This window comes from Myodes glareolus, chromosome X (assembly GCF_982192425.1).
Source record: "Myodes glareolus chromosome X, mMyoGla1.1, whole genome shotgun sequence".
Classification (NCBI taxonomy): Eukaryota; Metazoa; Chordata; class Mammalia; order Rodentia; family Cricetidae; genus Myodes; species Myodes glareolus.
Window position 1 is genome coordinate 2,248,855 of NC_142053.1, and position 23,033 is coordinate 2,271,887.

The 23,033-nt window shown below is 53.1% G+C and overlaps 2 protein-coding genes across 3 annotated transcripts; both read right to left on the reverse strand.

The window, feature by feature from the left end:
* Positions 1-26: 26 nt before the first annotated feature.
* Srpk3 (SRSF protein kinase 3) lies at positions 27-5,549 on the reverse strand. Its single transcript, XM_048457718.3, has 15 exons — positions 4,504-5,549; positions 4,300-4,430; positions 4,006-4,114; positions 3,818-3,905; positions 3,455-3,542; positions 2,862-2,968; positions 2,626-2,791; positions 2,507-2,532; positions 1,910-2,039; positions 1,582-1,821; positions 1,393-1,493; positions 931-1,038; positions 762-831; positions 597-689; positions 27-474 (listed from the first exon to the last, which is right to left on the reverse strand). Exons 1-15 carry the CDS (start codon positions 4,557-4,559, stop codon positions 290-292), a joined length of 1,698 nt encoding a protein of 565 aa, XP_048313675.2. The 5' UTR covers positions 4,560-5,549; the 3' UTR covers positions 27-289.
* A 1,768-nt stretch (positions 5,550-7,317) lies between these two features.
* On the reverse strand, positions 7,318-22,455 carry Plxnb3 (plexin B3). Of its 2 annotated transcripts, XM_048457655.3 has the most exons (35): positions 22,254-22,455; positions 19,840-20,859; positions 19,252-19,431; positions 18,481-18,609; positions 18,290-18,390; positions 17,244-17,373; positions 16,970-17,126; positions 16,772-16,880; positions 16,574-16,688; positions 16,319-16,444; positions 16,117-16,233; positions 15,557-15,650; positions 15,298-15,467; positions 14,933-15,084; positions 14,611-14,716; positions 13,659-13,789; positions 13,263-13,439; positions 12,971-13,166; positions 12,617-12,856; positions 12,356-12,517; positions 12,128-12,279; positions 11,940-12,040; positions 11,631-11,854; positions 11,299-11,477; positions 11,055-11,121; positions 10,335-10,662; positions 10,105-10,208; positions 9,910-10,006; positions 9,374-9,552; positions 9,065-9,225; positions 8,559-8,706; positions 8,331-8,395; positions 8,188-8,263; positions 7,984-8,058; positions 7,318-7,662 (listed from the first exon to the last, which is right to left on the reverse strand). In XM_048457655.3, exons 2-35 carry the CDS (start codon positions 20,848-20,850, stop codon positions 7,558-7,560), a joined length of 5,664 nt encoding a protein of 1,887 aa, XP_048313612.2. In that variant the 5' UTR covers positions 20,851-20,859; positions 22,254-22,455; the 3' UTR covers positions 7,318-7,557. The 2 variants fall into 2 exon arrangements, with proteins under 2 accessions (XP_048313612.2, XP_048313610.2); XM_048457653.3 differs by lacking the exon at positions 22,254-22,455 and having other exon boundaries at positions 19,840-20,880.
* Between the last annotated feature and the right edge of the window lie 578 nt (positions 22,456-23,033).

A 23,033-nucleotide genomic window follows, 5' to 3' on the forward strand; every position in this document is an offset into this window, starting at 1 on the left:
GCTTCCCTCATGCCAAGACACCAGTGTTTTGGTTCCCACTTTATTAAGAAAGAAACACGTACTCTTTCCCACTCAGGACCCTCTAGGAGGATCACAAGCAGACAGGTTGAGATGCAAGCCTTGCCCCAGAATTTCTGTCCTGCCATGGTGGGGAGGGGTGAGCATAATAGCACCCAGCAAGGTAGGAGAGCAACTCCCACAGGGTAGTACAAGTTGCCTGCTTTCCCTCAAGGCACTGAGAGCTAGGACAAAACCAGCACAGTCCCTGCTGTCGGCAGTCCAGCAAGATCTAGGGATTAAGCCAGGGGTGCTGGAGGCAGTCGGCAGCACTGGCCCGTTTCTCAGGGATATACTCCATCATGGGCAACAGGAAGGCACTGAACTGTGTAGCTTGCTCCAGGGGCCACTCGTACTTCTCCATGAGCACTTCATATAGGCCCCAATGTTTGAGGTTGTGGATGTGCCGCAGCTGTCCTGGAGGGTGGACAACATTAGACTGTGTCACCAGGTAGGCTTGTTCTCTCTATCAAAATCAAGGTCCCTGACCTCCCCTCTGCTCTCCTAGCCCCTGTGGCCTAAGCCTACTTGATCCCTACCCCTGCGGTTGAAGAACTCCCGTGAATAGCGGCCTGAGAGGGCAAAAGCTGGGGGGATGTCTCCCAGAAGTTCCACGATATGAGCAATGTGGTCTGTGGACAGAGAGAATATTGGGTGGGGCAGCTGGAGATCCTAAAACCAAGGCCAGGGCTTGCCTCCCTTACCCTCATCACGACTGTAGTCTTCTCCAGAGTGAGGCTCAAACAGGTAGTCGCCAGTGGCCAGCTCGAAGGCCTGGAAGGGAAGAGAGAAGTGAGGCTATAGCAGGTGGCTGACCCTAGGCATGGCGGAGGGTGGCTGGCCCTAGACCTGGAGGTAACTGAACTAGCATACCATGCATGCTGTGCTCCAGATGTCTGCTGGGGGGCCATACTCAGCACCAATCAGCACTTCCACGGCCCTGTACTGCCGAGTCTGAATGTCCTCGGTGAAGTGTTTATGCTGGAGGAAAAGGGAACCCTGGGAGCAGGTGCAGGCTTGCCTGCCCCACAGCCCACATCTGCTTCTAGTCCATGCACCTGAGCTCCATGGAGCTCACTTAATTCTTAAGAGTTCCCCAGATGTTATAGGAGAAACTGTCTAGGTGAGGCTAGCCCCTTCCTAGTAGCTCCTGTCCCTTGCCATGGGCATAGTTCTGACCTGGCATGTTTCTTCTACTTCTGCTTGAGCAGCAAAAAGTAGCTCTCAACTATACTCAAGGAGACTGCTGGCTATTTGAATTGTAGGCCATGCCAGAGGCCTAGAGTAGGGCTCCCCAAGACCAAGCACCCTGTTATCCCAAAATGCTCAACATACCACCCAGCAGGCGTTGCCCAGGTCTGCAATCTTGATCTTGATCTTGTCTGCATTTTGGGGCTCCAGGGGGTTCACCAGGAGGTTGGAAGCACCAAATGGTGCTAGGGAAAGAAGAGAAGGAAGAGAGACTGATCCTGTCCCTACTCTTCCTGGTTCTGCCTATCTTCTACCCACTGTTCCCAAACTTACTGCTAGGAGATAGGAGACCCCCAGTCTCACGCTGATTAGATGAGCCTGAGAGGATGGAGCAGGAAGCCATGGAGAACAGAGACCCTGAGAAACCTGAGGTCTGTGAGCTGGGACTAAGGCTGCGGTCACCCCCAGGTGCAGGGGATGAAGAGGCTGGAGAGGGGCCAGACCTGGTGCCCTCTGGGTGGCAGCCTGAAGAAGAGGTGGAGCCGCTGCCCTGCTCTAATCTTGAGCTGGAGTCTGGGAAGAAGGGGCAGAAGGCCATATGAGCAGAGGCCTTCATTCCACATGCATGCTTAGTGGCCCAGTGCCCTTTTTGACCCCTCACCCTCAGCCTGTACTGCGACCTCCATGGCCTCCAGCCTCTGCAAGTCCCGCAGCCGCTCCTCCAGCAGTCGCTTCTGTTGCTTCCTTTTTCGCCTCATCTTCTTCCTCTTGTTTTTGGACAGCTTACCAGTCTGCCACCAGAGTCAGGGTCACCTGCCTGACTTCCCTGCCCAGAACTAACTCATAGGGACATCAGAAAAATGGTGCTACTTTTTAGTCCCAGCCCCTTATCCATTTCTCTGCCTACCTTCCTATCCCCCTACTCCATGCAACTTTGTGGTTTGGGGAGAGCCTGGTGGGCCCACCCTAAATTGTTCCTTGTCCACTTCTAGCTTAGATGAAGTCTGAAGCAGTCATTTGGGAAAGGTATCCTTCCATTGAGGTGGTAGTGGGCCCAGTAGTCACCAGAGGCAGCTTGGAGCACATGACCTACTCTGTGTAACCACTCTTTTTCTCGGGTACCCAGCTTTTTAGAGGTGCCACTGCATAAGTTCAAAAGGTGTAACTGGTGTGGCTGAGGAGCTGAGCTCTGAGGACATGTCCTCGTCTGACTTGGATGGGAAAAGGAGACAGGAAGAGTGGGGGTGCCACAACTTACCAAGACCTCCTGGGGGGCGGTACTGACTAGGGGTAGGGATCGAGGAGAGAAAAAAGAATAGTAATTCAGGGATTGAGGCCCAGAGTTCTGGTGCCAGTCCCCACACATGCTCTTGATACCTGTGGAACGGGATGGGGGCTGGGCCCCTGACTGCTGCCACTCGGTGGCTTCAGCAGCCAGGCGCCTGATGTAGGCATCTCCGACACACAGTAGGATGTTCTCAGGCTTGATGTCCGTGTGGATGATCTTGCACTTAGTATGGAGGTAATCCAAACCATGTAGCACCTGGAGAAAGCTACAGCTGAACCCCAGTAGCCACATTCAGCCAAACTGGGCAGCCTGGGACAGCACCTACCTGCCTAACAATGCTCTTAACACAGGGCACAGGCAGACCCTGGTAATTGGACTTGATGATCCACTTGAGGAGCTGGTGACCCAGAACCTCTAGCACCATGCAAACATCTGGACTTGAAGTGAAGGGCAGCCAGCAACACAACTAAGGCACAGGTTTACCTACCCTCCACCATGTAAGCACCTAGGCTTCAGCGGTGCAGAGGTTAGGGAAGCAGGATTTTCCTTGGACTATCTTGGTGGCTACCACTGTCTCAGTTTATTATTTATAGTGTTTCTGTCATCGGCAAAGATGTGCCAGTTGGGATAGTACCTTTTGTCATCCTAGAGATGCCTCTTAGACCAGCCTTCACTCTTTTGCCCAATTGTTCCAAAAGGCCTCAAAAGCAGCCTTTTATATTTGGGGATCATTCAGCAGCATCCACAGATAATCATTGTCCTCCTAACTACCTGTGTTCCCCCTGCTCAGAAACACAAATGCTCAAAGGGCATTGTTTGGTTGCTTCATGGGCTATCCCTGCAAGGGCTGAGTCCAATGGTGCAGACTGGAAGTCTGAAGTCCTTCGACTGCCCTATTTCTCATCCTTTGAAGGATACGAACTCCATTAACTCCTGAGATCCTGAAGTCATCAATGAGCTGAACAATGGTCTCTCTTTTGGGGTCACTAGGATCACTGTCCCGGACCTGGAACAAAAAGGCAAGGAGCCACAGATGGCTCCAACCTGTTCCTCACAGCTGCTCAGCTCCCCTAAAGCACTTCTGGCCCCCTTTCCCAGTCCAGCTGGGGCCCACTTAAAGAGAGGCAGCTGCCTCTTTCAGATCTCTGCCCTCTAGGTCCTCTAACTTGGCAGAGTCAGCTGGAGCCTGCCCCCTCTGGGAGCCCCGCCCCACTGCAGGGCCCCACATTGCCAGGCCCAAGGCAATTCAGGAAGCCAGGAACAGTAGGGGAGGTGCCTCACACATTTCAGGAGCTTGATCTCATCCACAGCTGTCTCTGTATAATGTCCTGCGCTCTTCACTACTTTCAGGGCCACGAAGCGCTTGCGCCTGTAATACGGAGACCCTCCTAGGCTGCCAGCCTTTGCCAGACTCACATGGTCATGGTGGTGGCCTCAATCAAACCCACAGACAGACACCAGCCACTCACTGAATATCCCAGCAGAGCCAGACGGTGGAGAAGTGGCCCCAGCCTAGCTTGCGCACCACATGGTACCGCCCATTGAACAAATCACCTATCTTCACTGGGTAGTAGCCACCTGCAGAAGGGATCCAATAGATCAGAGTAGGACATCTCTCTCCCCTATCCCTTAAGATAGCCCAGTCCTGCTGACCATCTGTCCCATGAAGGGCTTAGTCTCTGGGCACCTTCTTCCTCCCAGGCTGTCCCAAGCCCCTGCAGTGGTAATCTGGCTGACCATGTGCAGCCAAAGTCAGGCCTTACCCTTGCAATAGTCCTTGGGGTCTTCCTGCTCCTCATCATCAGAGCCCAGGAGCCCCTGCAGCAACCGAGGTGCTGGTGTGGCTGGAGCTAATTCAGAACCTGAGGACTCAGGCCCACAGGAGGTCTGAGAGCTGTGGTGAAGAGGGAGAATACAGGTGAGCTCACAAGGTGCAAGGAACTTCAGTCTCCCCAGCTTGATCATACCTGCTGCTGCTGCCACCACAATCCACAGCACCACTACCACCAGCACTGGCATTCATCCTGATGTCGCAGACCAAAGCTCTCTGATGCACTGGCCCACTGTTTCTGTGGGACCCAGCCGTGGCAAGTGCATTTATAGCCTCTGCTGTTGATCTCACCCGCCTTTATAAATAGCCTCCCAGCTGCTCAGCTGCGGGCAAGGTATGCAGCGGAGGGAGGGGCAGTGCACTGATGACCGCCTTGGAGAGCCCAGCCCCTAGGCTGAACCCCTTTGTTTCACCCACACTCTAGAGACAGAGGGGACCATCAAGCTGGGATTATGGCAGTGACTCAGTCCCCAGACGGATTCCCCACAATCCAGGACCAGCCAAGAAAGTCACCTACATGGAGATGGAACAGTCTGGAGCTCCTGCACTCTAGGACTGTGGAGAAAGGTTCCTATGAAAGAATGTAGTTGACATGGTGACCAGATACTTAGGCTGAGCTCTCTCTAAACATGGCATGTCACTTGATGCTTTCTTGAACTTCCCACTTAACCCATGTGAGTACCTTTCTGGAGGTGACCCCTGGCAGTCCCATCTGAACCCCACTCTTTGTTCATTCTCAGCCCTGATTCCAGCTTTTTTGTAATTAACAGATCCCCCCAATACAGGTGGGAGCCCAGATCTTCCTTAAATGTTGCTAAGCAAGGGTCAAAGGCGAGAACTAAAAACAACTCATTACTCCCAATCAGAGGCAACAGGCCCCTCAGATCACTATTGACTTGTTTAGCCTCCTACCCTTAGCTCCAGAGCTGGCCACCTCTACCTTAATGACTTTCTCCACCAAATTTGCAGGTACCTGCTGTGGGCCAGCCAGCTTTGCCACATCCACCAGGAGAACAAAAACCCTGCAGTTGTTGACCATAAGCTGGATGGTAACCTGGGGAATCCTGTGTATTCTGAAGGACCAGAAAGCATTAAGTCCCCAGAAGCATTCAGGGCAACACAGGGCACACTGGAGAGCACTATTATATGCTGGCATGCTACAAAATGCTAGTACCTGGGGAAACAACTGAGACCCTAATTTGGAGTCTATGGGTGTTGCTGGGGGAGTTCCAGCAAAGTGGGTAAGTACTTTTGCACTTTAGAAACCCCACTCTGGGACTTGGGAGCGTCTATCCAGTTGATAGAGTGATCCCCAGTATGTATGAAGCCCTGGGATTGATCCCCAACCCTTCATAAACCAGTTGTGAAATGTGCCTGTAATCTCAGTACTCAGGAGGATCAGAAAATCAGGGTCATCCCCAGATACTTAGCAAATTCAAGGCCAGCCTGAGATAAGTGAGACCTTATCATTAAAAACAAAAATGGGTTGGAGAGAGGGCTTAATGGTTAAGAATACTGCCTACTATTGTCCAGGTTCAATTCCCAGAAGTCACATGATAGCTCACATGTCTGTAATTTCAGCTCCCAGAGGATCTGACATCCTCTTTTGGCCTTCCTGGACACCAGACATACAAGGGATGTATAGACATACATACAAGCAAAACATCCATATGCATAACATTAAAATTAAAAAAGACAGTTTGAGAAGGAGAGAGTCCACTCTAATTGCTTCTAGATGAGAATAAAGGGCAAAAGTGGAGCTAGGAGGCCTACCAGAAACTTCTGAAGGAAGTGGAGGGGGCTTGGCAGTGGCAATGCTTATCCCAAGGTAGACACTTTGTTCAGTGTCTTATAAAAAGAAAGAACTGACCAGTCGGTGGTGGCACACACCTTTAATCCCAGCACACGCAGAGGCAGGCAGAGGCAGGCAGATCTCTGTGAATTCAAGGCCAGCCTGGTCTACAGAGCTAGTTCCGGGACAGGCTTCATAGCTACTGAAAAACCTCTGTCTCGAAAAACCAAAAGAAAAAAAAAAAGAAAAGAAGAGAAGAGAAAAGAAAAAAGGAAGGAAGGAAGGAAAGAAAGAGAGAGAGAGAAAGAAGAAAGAAAGAAAGAAAGAAAGAAAGAAAGAAAGAAAGAAAGAAAGAAAGAAAGAAAGAAAAAGAACTGGTCCGAATGGGGCTGGCATAGATGAAGAGAACAACCTGTTATTCTTTTGGTCTCTGGTCCCTTTAAGGGACAAGCCACGCCCACTCCCAGCGACCTCTGACCTCTTGTCACCATCTTGAATCTCTTACTGTCCTCTCTCTTGGCGTGTGCACACGTGTCTCTCTGTCCCTCTCTCCCTCCTCTCTCTCTCTCTCTCTCTCTCTCTCTCTCTCTCTCTCTCTCCTTTAAGTAATAAATGTTCAGCTTTATGTCTATTTACTGTGTCTTGTAAGCCTTTTACCCTCTGCCTGCTCACCCGCCCACTTGGGTGGCTCTCCCTGCTGCATGGCAGGATCAACCTGCCCGGGATGAGCCACAGCTCGTAAACCGCCATGTATCTGCCACTCGCCGCTGGGAATCTGCACCGCTCTGGCAGCTGCAAGCCCGCCGGGGGCACGCCAGGATTTTTGGAATTAAACAACCTTCCTGCAGGTCAGGAAAGAAGAGACAGAGCAAAATATGGAAGGCTTAATTACTTCTTTCCCCAAGAATGGCAGATTATAGCCATCGTACCAAGGGCAAAACTGAATAGAAGAAAGGCTTGTAGAGAAGCCCTTGCAGAGCCTGGGTGTGTCTGGGGAGTAAAACCTGGTATTGGGAGAAGTAGCATCCTAGATCTAGAAAGTGGGGATATGGTGGTCCTCCCACAACCCTCGCTCATGCCTCTCACCTCAGCCCAGGGGCTACTGAGAGTTCACACTTTGCAGGGAAAGGCAGGGGTGGCAGATTGGAACTGTTTTTTTTTCTTTTAAAGATTTGTTTTTATTTTATTTCCAGAAGTGATTTTCCAGCAAGCAAATAAATACAGTGGGAAGGAGAGCAGAAATAATTATAAATTAGAAACAAGCCAGGTGTGTGACAGTAGGCACTCCATACTCCCTCCTTGGTCACTGCTTGGCCAGGGTCATACAGCACTTTGTTGGTGGATCCTGCTCACTGTTCTATAAGCTGGCAGGTCTCAGGTGACCACTGTGGTCCTCATTCACAGGTCAGTCACTTTGTTCTCCACCAGGGCAGCGATTTGCTGCAGGCGGCAAGCCAGCTGCATTTTCTGGGCCACAGGGTCCTCCTCCAGGGCACTGATAATCTGTCAGGGAAGTAGAGTGTACCTGCCTGAAATCCCACTCCTCTGTCCATCAGCCCAGGGCCATCCTAGTCCTTTCCCTATCTCAACAAGGGCCTGGGTGATAAAGTAGGAACTCTCCTGGAGACCTGTCCAGGGAGGCCCTGGTAGAAGCCAAGACTACTTCCCAGCCTGGGCCCTTTTCAGCACAGGATCGTTCCCTTCATTCCCTTTATTTGGATTGGGCCACCCCCAAACCTATCCTCCCATCAGGGAGACTCTGTGGGTCATTGTCTTAGCTACACCTCCTCCAAGTGCCTGCCCTCAAGAGTGCTCTGACCTCACCTGGTCATAATAGCTGTGGATATGGTTGTAAAGTTCTCGAAGAGCCTCCAGACAGTGGGGAGCAGAGGTGTAGTTCTATGGGTAAAATGTTGGGGGCAGTGAGTCTCTTATCTCAGACCTCAAGACCCAAGGCTCTCCACTCCTACTCTTCCAGTTTTTCTCCCCCTAAATGTGGAGGACTGGGTCCCCTGAGCCAAGCCTCACCCCAGAGAGTTCAGCCAGAGCCGAATTCATCTCCTGATAGCTTGCTGGAGAGCTCTGATGAATGTCTGCATAGTACCTAAAGAAGTCAGCAGGGTTAAGAGCCTGTATCCCTGATCCCCAGCCCCAAAGGCTCCGATACCTACTTCTCCACCATCTGCTTGTAGCGAGGGATCTCCCGGGCATAGAGGAGTTTGTTCACCGGGGAATCCTGTTCCAAGTAGAGGAGGTGAGAGGTGTAAACGGGGAGGTACAAGAACAACCTGCACCACTATCTCCTATCTCCATGATGCCATCCCTCTCAGCACCCAGGCTCTGTACTGGGTTTTCCCCAAAACTTTTATTTGCCTCTGGTGCCCCGCTTATGCCCTCACCCGGCCCACTTTATGCTCCGAGACCATGCAGGAGTCGATGAAGGTCTGTGCAATGACAGCCAAGATGGCATCCTCGTTGTCTGACACCCGCACATCAAAAATGAGCTGGGGGTTCTTCAAGGCATTCACCCAGAATCGCAGCAGTAGGCTGGAGGTATAGGTCAGGTATGGAGATGAGGCCTGGCCTGGCCTGCCATTGTGGCCTCCTCCCCTTGTACTTCAGCTCCCCACTCCTCCACATAGATGTCTGTCTTGGAGCTGGGGACCTAGGTATCAGGGAACTTGGCTTTGTTTTTCATGGGAAGCTATCCTCACGGCCCATGAGCCTAAGCTTGGACCTTCCTGTTATTAGTCCAGGCTGGAGAGTGAGAGCAGAAACTCAGGGTGATGCTGTAAAGTCCGAGTTTCTGTCTTGGACTTGCTACCCTGTCATGATGAGGACATGTCCCTCTGAAATTCAGTAGATCACCCATATGGTGGGAAGGAGAGGTCAGCAGGAAAGGTACCTGTTTGTCTTCCAAATATGCAGGGTCTCTGGATCTTCTATGCCATGTTTCTCTGCCAGCTCATCCAGAAAGTCAAATAGGTACTTAACAGCAATAGGCACAGGCCGGTTCACACTAAGAATGGCCTGGAAGGTGTCATCCACAAATTTCTGCAAGGTTCCCTGCAGGCAGGTCATGAGGACCATGTGAAGGCAGGGTGTGAAGGGGGCTAACCCCTGCTTCCTCAGAACCACACACACCTCCTCCTCAACTCAGTCACAATTCCTTGACAACTCTGCTCCATTGCCTGGCTCCCCTGGCAGCACCAACCTTCATTGAAAGTAAACGGGTGAGATAAATTTCTGGAATGGCCTTGGCTCGTGCCCGTTCTCGTTCTCGTTCCCGAAGGCTGCTGCGCCGCACTTTGGCCCCTTCTGGCTCCTCAGTGGCTTTCACCAGGTGCCAGAGCCGAACTCCACCCTCCTCACCATCTTCCAGCATGGGGGTATCTAAGAGCACAGAAGTTTGGCCTCAGTCCAATGCTCCTGCCCTCAATATGCAACCTATGATGATGCAGCCCATACTTCTCTTGTAATGGAGTAAGGAAAGAGCAAGGGGGAAGAAGGTGAGGGACAAGGGAGAGGTTGTTCCGGAACTTGCTCGTTCTGACATCCCATGCATCCACACCTTGGTTAAGCTTAGAGATTTGACTATCCCACTGGCAAGAAGGGGTGGGAAACCCAAGTGAGGCACATAGCATGGCCAGGATTTCTGCTGGCCCAGCCTGGCACTCTAGTGACTCTAACCCTGGACCACTCCAGCACTGCTGGTAGTCCTAGCAGATGGGCATGTCTGGACCGACTCACTCTCTCCAGAGGGGCAGCCCGTCTGGCCCAGTCTCTGGGAGACAGTACTGCCATTGTGCAGCTGAGGAATGAGCATCACTGTTGCTCCATCTGGGACCTGCAGGTGGGGAATGAGAACAAAGGGGCACCCTGCACATGTTAATCCTGGAGACAGTCCCTGCCCCCTCTGCCCTGTCCGTTGCTGCCCACTAGCACCTTGTAGTGTTGCAGAGTGTTGAGTCTCTTCCAGTGGTTTTGAGTCACAGAGGTCAAGTCCTCATCTGACAGGGTTAGATGACCAGCTAGTCCTGAGCGCCACTCTAGAGGGACTCAGAGAAGCCCATAAGCCCACAGCCTGCTTCCTGAGTTCCTCATTAGCAGTGGCTGAGCAACTGCAGATGTGCTAGGAGCAATGGGTAAGCAGGGAGTACAGTTGGCTTTCTCACCAAGGTCTAGGGAATGCACCGAAGGCCTCTGGGAGAAGGGGGTTCCCTTGTAGACTTGATCTAACATCTTCTCCTTGACTTGGGTTATGGTGTCTGTGTCAAGCACCCGGGCTGGCATTCGCTGCATCTCACTGCTCTCTGCTGCCCCACAAGTCCCAGGTCCCACTAGTGCCATCAGGGTCAAAGGCCGGAACTCCACATCCTCTCGTAGCAGGTGACTGTCATTCAGAGTTCGTTTTGCTTTGCCTGTCACAGCGTCTACAGGGCCCTTGTCCACCTGGTACTTGATGGCTCGGAAGAGCATGTACAGTGGCTCACCAGCCACTTCCTACAACCGTGAAGATGTGCCAGACATTGGCCACAGGGCCAACGGACCCAGCAAAGGCCAGCAGAGGGCATAGTGGGCCTGGGAGAGGCAGTTAGCAGCCTACAGCAAGGATCTAAGCAAAGGTCAGCAAGCTAACCCAGGCCCCTGGGCTGGGCCCCAAGCCCTTTTTGTCCCTGCTCAACAGTGAGCTGGAGAAGGAACACAATGCCTTCCCTTATCTAGCACTCTCATGGATCCAGTGAGCAGAGAAAGGGCCCCATGACCTGACCTTTATGTGATGACCACCCCAAGTCTCAGCTGGGGGCCTTGGGGGATTTGGGTGGCAGTTATAGAGACCATAAAAACACAGAAATTCTTAAGTGCTTGGGAGGCATGTTAAAAGCACTGCTCACCTTTAAGAAGGCATAGAGACAGATGGATAGCCAGTTGGTGAGCAGCTTCTCTACCATTGTCTCCGTCCTGTGTGAAGAAGACCCCAGGGTCCTGGTGAGGATAATCCCAAAATCCTCTCTGACCCTACTCCCGGAGCTCCTGGCTCCCAATCTCAGGGTCAGATCCCACTCAGTATATATTGGGAATGGGTCAGAGGTGAACCCCTGCCCCTGCTGCTGCCCCCATATCCAGGTCAAAGCTAACCTGCGTAACATGAGCTTGGGGTTCTTGTGTACATAATGGGCTGCTAGGTCGCCAAGCAGAGTTCTCATGATGTCGGTCAAGTACTCAAGCTTGCTGTGCAGAGCCAGGGAAAGCAGTGAAGCCACATGGCAGCGATCTCTCTGGGAGAAACTTGGCTGCTCCTCCAGAGTGTGGATGAGCTAGACAGGGAGTTGGCATTCACTCCGCAAAACCCCATACCCTCCCTATTTCTGTGGTTATGTCTCCACCGAAGTCTGGCAGTCCCCAGCACCACCTCCCTACCAGCTGAGACTCCCCTGCCCTGCGGTCCCCACCATCCATGTGGTTCTCACTGTGAGAAGGAAGAGCTTGCTGTTGAGCAAATTGGAGAGCTGTGTGAGGCCCTGGCGCATGGTGGCACGGCAACCCTCTTCCCCGGGCCCTTCAAGCCCTGGCTGCAGTGGGCAGCCTCCATGACCAGGGAAGAAGGCACGTTCAGCGTATGTCCGGTAATCCAGAAAGGGTATCCCACTGGCCTCTAAGTCACTGGTGAGGTCTGTCATCTCAGTCATCAGGTCTGCAGGCCAGGTCCATCAAGATGTGGGTTCAGGCCTGGTGAATGCCCTGTCCTCCCACCTGTACCCCCCCACACACACACACACCTGTGAACTCCTTGCGACACTGGTCACCCACACCAGTCTCCAGGTTCTCCAGCTGCACCAGCACCTTCTGATAGTCTCTCAGGGCCTGCTTGCTCTTGTGCCTGGATCCAGAGACCAGGCATCAGCCACAGGCCCAGATAGATGTCTGGCCTGGGACCTGCCATGTGCTGGAGAGGAAGCAGCCTTACCTGTACATGAGCGTGAGGAGGAGCACCGCGGCAATCAGCACAGTAGCACCCAGGCTCAGGCCCACCTGGGCCTCCACAGGGAAGGTGGACATCGTGGGCTCTTCTTCGTACTGGACAGGGCCCAGAGCCAGGCGCACATTGCCCATCTGCACCTGGGAGAGCAGGGCTCCTGAGCATGGGCCTGCGGCACGGCAGCCGCTGGTCCACCAGGGACAGATGCACACTCACCACGAACTGCGGCAGGGTGCCTGAACCGTTGGCTGGTTGAGGGGCGAGGTGGGGTGGCTCACAGTACAAGTGAGTAAGCGTCAGCGTCTTCACCAGGCACTCTCCATCCCCAATGTGCACCCGCACCTCCTCCTTGCTGATCCCCAGGTTAAGGCCTTCGCCCTGGGACACATAGCAGAAGCCTGAGCTTGTAGGGCTCCCACTCCCAACCTCCTCAGGATGGTGAGTGCCCAGGCAGTGGCACACTGGTGGCACACCTACCTCCACATCCAAGATGTGGCCTGGCTTGAGGCGGTAGGGGTGAGTGAGTCCCTCATGACTGAGTGGAACCAGTCGAGGGTTAGGCTGGTACAGAAACCCCTGGCCCCCACTAGCACTGGCAAAGTCTACTTGCATGTTGTCTAGGGCAAAGAAGACCCGCTTTGGGAGGGCCCCATCCGGCACCGCTGGACTGTGGCACAGGAGGAGGCTAGATGAGTTGACAGAGCACAGGGTAGAGCACTGGAGGGGCAGGGGACACAGATCAGTGGGTGGTCTTGGTGACCCTCCCTGCCCCCTCAATAATCATTTCCTGGAGTTGACCCTATTCTCTGCTTTCAGTGGTAGGGGACTCACCTGTAGCACACCACTCTCCAGCTGGATACAAGCCTGGGGATCTGCAGCAGGGGTACCACAGCTCCTCTTTGGGTGTACATCCTGGCCCTGGACCCCCACAGCCTTTACCTGGTCCTCATCCTCCAGCCACACAGACAGTAAGGGCTGCCACACAGCATCTAGGCCTATACCCCTGACTCGAATCAGTCGTCCACCCCTGTGCCAGGATAGAAGTCAGAGTTGAGAGGATCTCGAGTAGCTCAACCCTAATCTCCTATCTTTCCAGTTCACTGAGGGTTGGGCAAGTACTCACCCCCGGAAGCTGACACTAGGCTCTGCTGCCACCAGCTGGGGGTTGGAAGTATATCGAAATGGGGTGGCGAGCAGTTTGCGCTCAACATGGCCAAAAACCACAAGAACTGCAGCTTCTCCTGGCTCTGCTTGGGGCATGGTGTGGCATATGATGGCTTCAGGACACACAGGCTCCTGGCTGCAGGGGAAGGGATATTCTCACTTTGGGCTCAGCCCTAGACCTGGCCCAATCCTTCAGGAAGAGAACCACTTGCTTCCCTCAGAAGGGGCAGAGGTTCCTAGTACCACTTCCTTTAAAATTTCAACAAAGCCTTGAATCCACTGCCCCATTGTATAGGATGGTCCTCCATTTGACAGTGGTCAGGCCTGGAGTAGGTGACCTAGGTTGGATACTTACATGAGGCAAGGTTGCTCACCCACAAAGGCACTGACGTTGCCTCCTGTCTGGAGGTACTGCCCATGGATGGTGAGCTGGGTGCCCCCTGACTGGGGGCCCCACTGAGGACTCAGGCTCAGCAGGACAGGGTCCTGGGGAACAGAGTAGGTCAGGGTAGACACAAGGCCCCCAACTTTGACTTATTGGTTTCTTGAGTCAGGGGCTTCAGTTGACTGTACCCTACTTCTTGAAGTGCCATGTCTTTTTTCCATCTTTTCTGCCTAGGCTATCTCCCCTCCTGTATGCCCTTGCCTTTGTCATCACCTTTTCCCTCTTGAAGCAGTTTATATCTGGGCCCTCACAAGTTCTAAGCTCTAGAATCCAGTCACCAACTTGGGGTACTTCAGCAAAACTTGCTCTAACCCTCATACATTCACCCTGGGCTTTCTACTCCACAGTAGTTCAACCATGTGCCAAGGGCTCAGGCTAGCATCTGGGGGTACCCCTACTTTCTCCACATCCTCTTCCAGGGCTGCAACAAGTTTTGCGTGCCCTTCACCCTGGGTGCCTGCTGTTCTTGCATCCGCTCTGCCTTCCTGCCTCCTGGACAGCTGCCCTGTCATCACAACACTGCTCCCAGCTTGCTCTCCACTGACATCATGCAGTTTCCTTCTTGGACACAGCAGCAGCGCTTCCTGCTGCTCTTGGATCTCATTTGACATCTTTTTTAAAAAGATGTATTTATTATGTATACAGTGTCCTGCCTGCATGTATGCCTGCACACCAGAAGATGTGTATATCTCATTATAGGCGGTTGTGAGCCATCATGTGGTTTTTTTGAAACTGAACTCATGACCTCTAGAAGAGCAGCGAGTGTTCTTAATCTCTGAGATATCTCTCCAGCCCCTAGTTTGACATCTTTACATAGTCCTTCTCCCCACCATATTAGGACCATCTTAGGGGAGTTACTGACCTGGTAGATGAAGTGTTGGGTTGAGATGCCAGGAGGACGACTCTTAATGGTGACTTGGACAGGCCCAGCAGTGCCATTGGGAGCAGGAGATGTTATACACACAATCCTGGTGAATCAAGGTCCAGTAGCTGGCTCAGGCCCTGGGGGAGCCGGCCAGGGGTTGCCTGGCCTGCTCTTCCTCTACCTTTAATTTCCCTTTTGTGCTCTGACTCAGGCCCTCACATGTCTTGACTGCAAGCCTCCCCTCTCTCTGGGTAACCAGTTTCTGAAGGTCTACTCCGGAGAGCATCCCTACCGTCCACAGCCTGTTGAAGTGCCTCACCGAGCAGAGATGCGATAGAGAGAAGGATCAGGGTTGCAGGGCTGGCCAGCCACAGTCACAGCATTTTGCACATCATTAAAGGCCTGGCCCAGGTTGGAACCTAGGATGGTGATAGCCAAGCCTCCTTCTGGGGGACCAGTGAGGGGTTCAATCTGTAGCAGAGAAGGATGGTAGATAGGATCCCCCACACCCACATCCCACTCTGCAGGGGTGGTGCCCAGTTAGCCAACTACTGGAAAATGTCTAGACCAAACTACTAGGTACTGGGAGTCTGAAGCAAGCAGCTTGACTTGGGAGAGTATTAGACAGTGGAGGCAGGGACCTTGGGGACTGGAAGCCAGGAGCTACAGAAGGGAGAATCTCACCACATCAATGGTGGGTGTAGGGCATAGCTGTTCCACAGCATCTTGTGGGCACAGTGGCCCATAGCGGCAGGAAGGTTGGCCATCACTACACCACAGACAGCTTAGGCTTCCATTGGCTGCCTGGCAATGGCTGCAGTCAGGGTGACCCACGGTACAGTCATACAGAGTCACTGGGGAAAGTGGGGCAATATGTTGAGCCACTGCCCATGAGTCTCATATCCTGCCCCCCACCTGCCTGCCTTGTCACCTCAGGGCTCACCATGAAGATCATGCGCATTGTCCAGCCGTTGGATGTCACCTCTGGTTACATAGATGGGCACTGGGAGCTCCCACTGGGACATAGATGGGTGGAACTATGGGCAGAGGGTAGGATCAGGCTTGACTCCCCCACTTGGGACATCTCTGCCTCCTACTTTGTCCAGAGCAACTCCTTAGAATGGGCATGATTGTTCTCTACATCTCTAAGCAGAGAGACAGACATCTCTACATATCTAAGCCCGTGATACATGCCCAGGGCACCCAGCACAGAGTGGGTTTGTGTAAGTAATGGTAAGAGGAAAAGGGACTAAGCAGAGGTGTGTGTATGTGTGTATATGTATGTGTGTGTCTGTGTGTGTATGTATTGTGTGTGTATGTGTATCTGTGTGTGTGTCTGTGTGTATGTATGTGTCTGTGTATGCATGTATGTGTGTATGTGTATCTTCGTGTGTGTGTGTATGCATGTATGTGTGTGTATGTGTGTGTGTGTGTGTGTGTGTGTGTGTGTGTGTGTGTGTTTGAGTGGAGTGGGGCTGCCTAAGACACTAAGCAGCCTTTCACCTGCTGGGCCTGGCAATGAATGAGGCCAGAGTCCCTGGACGTTTCCTCTAGGGAGGCAGGCAGCTTCTGCAGTTTTCCAGGCAGTTCTAGCCAGCAGTAGTATAAGGCAGGCAAACCCTGAAAGATGCAGATGCCATAACGTCAGGCTGTGAACACTGTCTACTCTCCCCTCGTTTATTCCCTCACCCACCTGACTACTCACTCGGAAATAGTGAAGGTTCTGAATGTTCAGGGCTAAATGGCTCTCCCAGCCCACGGGCACCAACTGAGGACTTGCTAGGCCCTCAATCTGGGGACAAGCCCCTGGGCCACGAACCTGGATGTCCACCTAGGGAAAGGACAGCCTTAGCCCTTCAAAATTGCATGGGATCACTCCTGGGTGGGTCTGATCTTGTCCTGCTGGGGTGGCCTTCTGGGCTGATTAGGTGCAAAGACTTTGCATGTTGGTCATACCAACCTCCTGGGCACTGTAGACAGTCTTCTCCCCCTCTGGGCAGCGCTCTCCATATACACAGCGGTTGCTCTGGGGGCACCAGTGGCACCACCACAGACTGCCCACACAAGTACGACACCTGGAGGGACAGGGGTGTTCTCAGGTTGCATACCACCTGGGATTTCTGCCCTTACCCATCAAGAGTCAGATCCAGGAACTCACGGGGCAGCCACTTCCAAGGCCGGGACAGCACTGCAGTCATAGAAGGAGAAGGTAGTGGCAGCTACAACCACATCCTCAAACATCAGGGCCAGGGGCAAGGTGACATGATCTGCGAGGGGACAGCAGTGGCAGAGAAGGTCTTCTAGCTTCTACCTGCTCCAGTTCCACCCTAGTACCCCTACTTAAAGGTCCACTCACCAGAGCCTGGAGGGTTAGGTGGCACCTGATCTCCAGGAGGGGTGACACAGACCACATGGGGCCCTTCCACCTGAGCAAGACTGTCATAGTCCCCAAAAGAACAATGGAAGTATTCATCCATAGACAGGGTGGGCAGCCGGGGAACAGACAGAGTGACCTATGACACATGAGAGGGAAACAGAGTGGTATAAGTGGACAGGAAGCAGCTAAGATTGTGTTTCCACAGACAGTGGTCACACTGGCTGAAAGACCAGCAGTGTAAGTGCCTCCTCACCTGGCCCTGTTCCTGGCGCGGGTGCTGGGCTGGTAGCAGGCTCTGAATGTGAAGGCAGTAGTTGTCTTCATAGCTCCACAGCCACTGGTTTGGCTGGGCTGCCCGTCCACACTTGCCCCTCCGAGTACACCTGCCAGGCAGGAACCCACTGGTTCACCAAGTGAGTCTCAGGCTTCCTGGCATGGGGTTTGGAGGATGCTGGCTGGAGCACAGTAAGGAGGAGGCATGAAGGGAACATAGGACTTCATGGCCAGGGTGCAGGCTTTAGCTTTAACTGGGAGTAAGAGGAAAATACTTCCTTTCTTTCTCCCTCTTTCCCTCTCTTCCAACAATGGCCATGTCTCCTACGTTGGCCTCAAACTTTACTATGTAGCTGAAGATAATCTTCTTTTCTTTTCTTTTTTTTTCTTTTCTTTCTTTCTTTCTTTCTTTCTTTCTTTCTTCTTCTTCTTCTTTTTTTTTTTTTGGTGGGTGGGAGGAGGGTTTGAGACAGGGTTTCTCTGTGTAGCTTTGGAACCTGTCCTGGAACTCAGTCTTGTAGACCAGGCTAGCCTTAAACTCCCAAGTTCTGGGATTAAAGGCTGTGCCACCACCACCCAGCTGACCTTGAATTTCTAATCTTCTTGCCTCTATCTCCCAAGTACTGGGATTATAGGTACGTACCACTTTGCCTAGCTTACACATCGTAGGAGTTGAACCCGGAGTTTTGTGCATGCTAGGCAAACACTCTACTAACTGAGCTGTATTCCTGGCCCACATTTCAGGTTTACATAAATGAGTTCTGGGCTGATGGCCCAGGATGGAAGAAAGCTGGAGGGAACCAAGGAACACCAGCAGCAAGTCACAGGTCCTGGGAAGGGTTTCAGCGGCCTGGCTTGAGGTAGGATTACTAGAATGAGAGGTGAACAGTAACCCAATGAACTAAGATGGGATTAGGGACCCCAGCAACACTGAGCCAACTTGGCCTCTTGGCACACCTACAGTTGCTTCTGTGACAGCTTCCTGACCCCCAGTGCCTGTTGGTGTAAGTCTGGGCCCATGCTCACCTGCCCTGAAGGATGCACCAGCCACACAATGGGTCCCTAGCCTGGAGACAGGTGGAGCAGTTGGGGAACTGAGGACAGGCTGCCACAAGAATCCTATCTACCTGGATGGGCAGTGAGGGAAAAATAAAGATGGGTTACAAAGACTCAGGTCACTTAGAGATATTCCACTCAACCTCAGAGACAGGCCTTACCTGCTGGGCAGTCAGGACATAGAGGTGGTCTCCATTACGGTCTACCAGAAGGTCAGGCATGATGGCTGAGCCTGGGGACCCCACTTGCTGGGAATGGTATATCTGGCCTTGGGAGCTGTTTAGGAAGACCTGGACAGGAGTGCAAAGATAGGACTGGGCAACTCTGCCAAGCCAAGGCCAGCTCTCTTGATGGCTTAATGCTGGCCACTGAGGGCACATGCTTTCCTGTCTCCTTTATAGGAACATAAAGACTGTCAGGAAGTAGCCTGTTTCCCAGAGTCAGATGCCCCTCCTGCTAGGCCATCAAGATATAGACATGCCACTTTCTCTCATTCAGGGCCCTCAAGGTTAAGCCACTCTTTAGGAACTAACAAGACTGGGGCAGCAAAAGATTCCTGGCTGAGGTTCTTGAATATCAGGCCATTCTGCCACATGAGAAGGCAGCTATAGCGACAAAAAGTTCAGTGGGAAACAGGGTTTGTTTTAGAGAGACTCCTGAATCCAGGCTACTTCTGAGCATCAGGTGCTCTGGGCCTGTTTACATATCATCTCCACCCACTTTCAGCACCAACCCCATTGGTTGTGGATCCTACCAGATGTCCAGGTTCAATGAAGCCTTCTGACCCACCAGTGGGGCACAGCTGAGAGGTGGCATGTCCTGAGGCTTTACTGAGCCACAGATGGCAAGGCCACCTGGACAAGCAGCAAAGCCAGGTGCAGCCTGCAAGTGTAGAGGCCATCCAAGAACACCCTCATGAGTCAGGATCTCACCTTATGTAGCTGGCCCTGGGTGTCTCCCAAGAAGGCTATCGTGTGCCCATCTGCCTGGAGAGCAGCCACTGCACTGATGGGCTGGCCCAGCTGCAGTAGAGGCTGGGCCTCCAGGGCTTGGCGGCCTGCGATGGGGCTGGGGGTGTGTTCATCACCACAGGGATATGACTCAGGAGAGTCCTGGATAGGCAAGGTATAGAGAATCAATACCCAGGAGCGGCGGACAGGCCCTCCCATGGGAGCAGACGATACCCCACAGTCAGTAAGATAGGAGTTGGGAGGAATCAGGGACCAGAACATCCTGGTCAGTATGGTCTGGAAGGCTGGTCCCCAAGCCTCACAACATCACAACTTGTCCCACAGAGGAAGAGATATAGAAAGAAACAGGTTGAGAGCATGTTGGAGCTTGGAGACAGAGCCCTCTGCTATGTATTGATATACCTAGCTAAGAGGTTAACCAGGAGCTATTCCTAGAGAGCACCCATGTCCCATATCACAGAGAAAGAGGGCTGGCAGGGCAGAGCAAGGAACAGAAAGTGAAGACAGAACCCCTTGTCAGTATTTGGTAGCCAGGCTCTCATCACTCACAGGAGGCAGAGTGACGCAGCGGGATGTGACACCATACTCCACAGTGGCTTCTTCCATGCCAGTGGGCCCCTGACCACCAGTGGTATAACAAAGCCGCCTGGCCTGTTCCATACTCTTGTCCAAGTCAGCTAAGGGAAAGGCACACAGGGCTGACTGTGCCTGACTTATGCCTGCTGCAAAAGCGCCTAGCAATGTGTCCGGAGAAAGAAAGGCAGCTTGGATAAGGCCCTGGCCATGGCAGGCAAGGGGTACTTCCACATAGGAGTAAAGGTTGACATCTCCAAGGCAGACGCGAGCTACATAAGAGTGATACTCAGCCTGGGCCCGGGCCCCACGGCGACGGAAGACAAAGTAGGCAGAGTGGGCATCAGAAAAAGCCCCCACATAGCTATTGTTATAGTCTGAGAAGTCTCCCACCACGAGTCGTCCCAGACCTTCGCTGGAGAAAGGCTGTGGCCCAGCCAGCTGGCGCACAGTTAAGGGCGGTACCCCAGCTGACAGCTTGCCTGCCAGGCCCCGGGCCACCAGCAGGAGGTCTTGGCCTGGCAAGGGCACCACTAGGCCCACTGTGGTTATTCCTGGGGTATTGGCAGCCACAAACTGCCCATCACCAGGGTCTTCAGCCTGGTACAGCACCTGAGCCACATCCCCAAGGCTCCGCTTCTCACATACACCTTGCCTCACTTGCCCACAAGCCACCAGCTCTTTGGCCCTGCTGCTCACCAGCAAGAGTTGGTTGGCATTATCAGTGAGCTGGGCCTGTGGGCACTCGGCCAAGTCACGGAAAGGCACGCAGTCAGGACTGTCGATGACAGGGCCAGTGACAGCTACAGCCTCCATCTTCAGCTCAGGGCTGAGCTGGAAGAGGTGATTCACTGCACCCACGTAGAGTGTGCCCTGGTCTGGTGCCAGCACCAGGTGGTTGAAGCTGGTGTTGGATATAGAGAAGCGATGGGCTCTGGTTAAGGGCAGCAGCAGCAGGTGGAGGGTGAAGAGAGGCCAGGGAGCCATCACAGGAACCTGGAGGAAGTCAGCCAGCATGAGACCTGACTGGAGAATGCTGAAGGTACTCCACTCCCCAACAGACAGAAGTAGACAAGGGAGAGAATAATAACTAAACTGGGAAAGAGAAAGGCGTGGGGGGGGGGAGATAGAGGAGGAGGGGGCTCAGAGAGAGGCAGTCAGGGAGAGGACAGAAAGGACAAAGAGTGTCCTAGATCTGGAGAAAGAGACAGAATGGGGATGAGGGTATACAAGGAAGTAATTATTTTATCTTCTGCTTTATAGGCATGTGAACTATAAAGGGGACAAGTCCTGAGAAGCCACATGGGCATGGTAGAGGAACTCTGAGTGACAGAGAGGCAGGAAAGGGGAGGGACATGGGGGAAGAAAACCACATCTACAGGGCAACTGAGTATGGTCACTCAGACAAAGAAAGGCAATATGGGGACAAGAGGAGCCAGGCAATCATGTGTCAATGGAGGATACCCATGGCAAAAGGGATAAAGAGGAAACCCATTCTAGACAGTCAGAATCAGCTGCATGGAGGGCCCTTAACTAGCTCATAGATACAGTCAATGAGAGCTTTGGCTTCTGGTGAAGATACAATCAGGTACACTGACCCCCAAAACAGTAATGAACAAGTGGCCAGGGACAGAGCCTTAGACCACCACTGGGTGGCCCACGTAGGGGTGGCAGGAGAACTTCCAGCCAACCTGGAGGGTGCTGGGGAACTCTAGGACACCAGGAGTCAGCTCAGGGTGCCAGAGTGAAGGACCCCAGCAGCTAGAGTCTGTGGAGCCCTAGCTCCAACAGCGTTCTCAGTGTAGGCGCACTGATGAGGAGAGCCATGAGAGAAAGGTCAGAGAGAGCTTGACTGAAGTAGAGGACAGGGAGTAGGGAAACAGGACAGAAGTAGTCCCAGTTGTGAGTGGAGGGGACCCTGAGTCTAAGACACTGAGGGCAAGGACCAGCTCCCAGGTCCCCTCCAACCCAATAGCAGTCAGCAGCAGTCATTGACCAACTGACTGACTAGGTGACGTTCAGACAGATTTGACCCTGAGTAGAGCTTCAGAAAGAGGGACAGGGATAGTGACATACCCTGAACTGAGCTGGGATCTGTACAGCTAGCTAGTCATTTGGACATGTGCCAGCCAGAAGCCACATATTGCCATTCAGAAAGATCCCAGGTCCCCTTATCTTGACAACACAGACAGGAAAGACCATTTCCTCTAGTGTCCATGTGTCCCTGTGACAGAGTTGAGTGTGTATAATGGAGGAGATGAGGTTGTTACCCAAGAAGGCAGAGGATATGAAAGCTCCTTGCAAGGCTGCCCTATGCCTAGCCTGGGCAAATTTATCCCTTTCTGCATCTCTCAGTGACATCTTTGGGGACACAGGGCCCAGACACTTACCACCACTACGGAGTGAAGAAATGGGATCTCCTCACATCAGCTGCTTCAGAGTAGTGGCGATGGGCACAAGATGGTTGTGGGGGTCATTGTCCTGAGTGGGAGGGATACAGTCGAGGCTCAGCCCCATTCATGCTGATCCTGGGGGAGGAAGGAGACAGGGGAGGGGGCAAGGGCCTGGCGACCGGGCTCCACCACAGCTGGGAGCTTTGTCAATAGTGGCCTGGCCCAGGCAGCCCTGCCTCCACTCCAACAATGCCCGCTCTGTCCAGAAGCACAGGCCAGGGACCCACTATCTGGTGCTCTTACCCCCACTAGGGCTGTTCTAGCCAGGGAGCTCCCTGCCACTCCCCATCTCCAGGGAGACACTCCCTGGGATGTAGAGCCAAAGGGACAGGGTTTCCTTGAGTCACTTCTCCCCATGTGGCCCACAACTCTTGTGCCAATACAGAGTGCCCCCCCAAGTTTCCCTGGGTCCCTGTAAAGAACACAGGGTAACCCTTAAGCCCCGACCACAGGGCCAAAGGCACTGAATCCCTGAAATGCCAGCCTTGGCCTCGGTAGCCTTGGTACTGGATGAAGTGCCAGTTCCAGCTGTCAATGCCTGCCTTTGTCCAGGCTAAGACAGAGGAGGCGCTGACAAAGACAGCCCATGAAGAAGACCTTCTTCCCCGCCTCCTGGCCTGAAAGAAGATTGTCCCCACCCAGCCCTACCACCAGGACTTGCAAAATTGTGCCAGTTACAGTGTGGTAGTAGGGAAAGCCAGCAGAGGATGATGAATG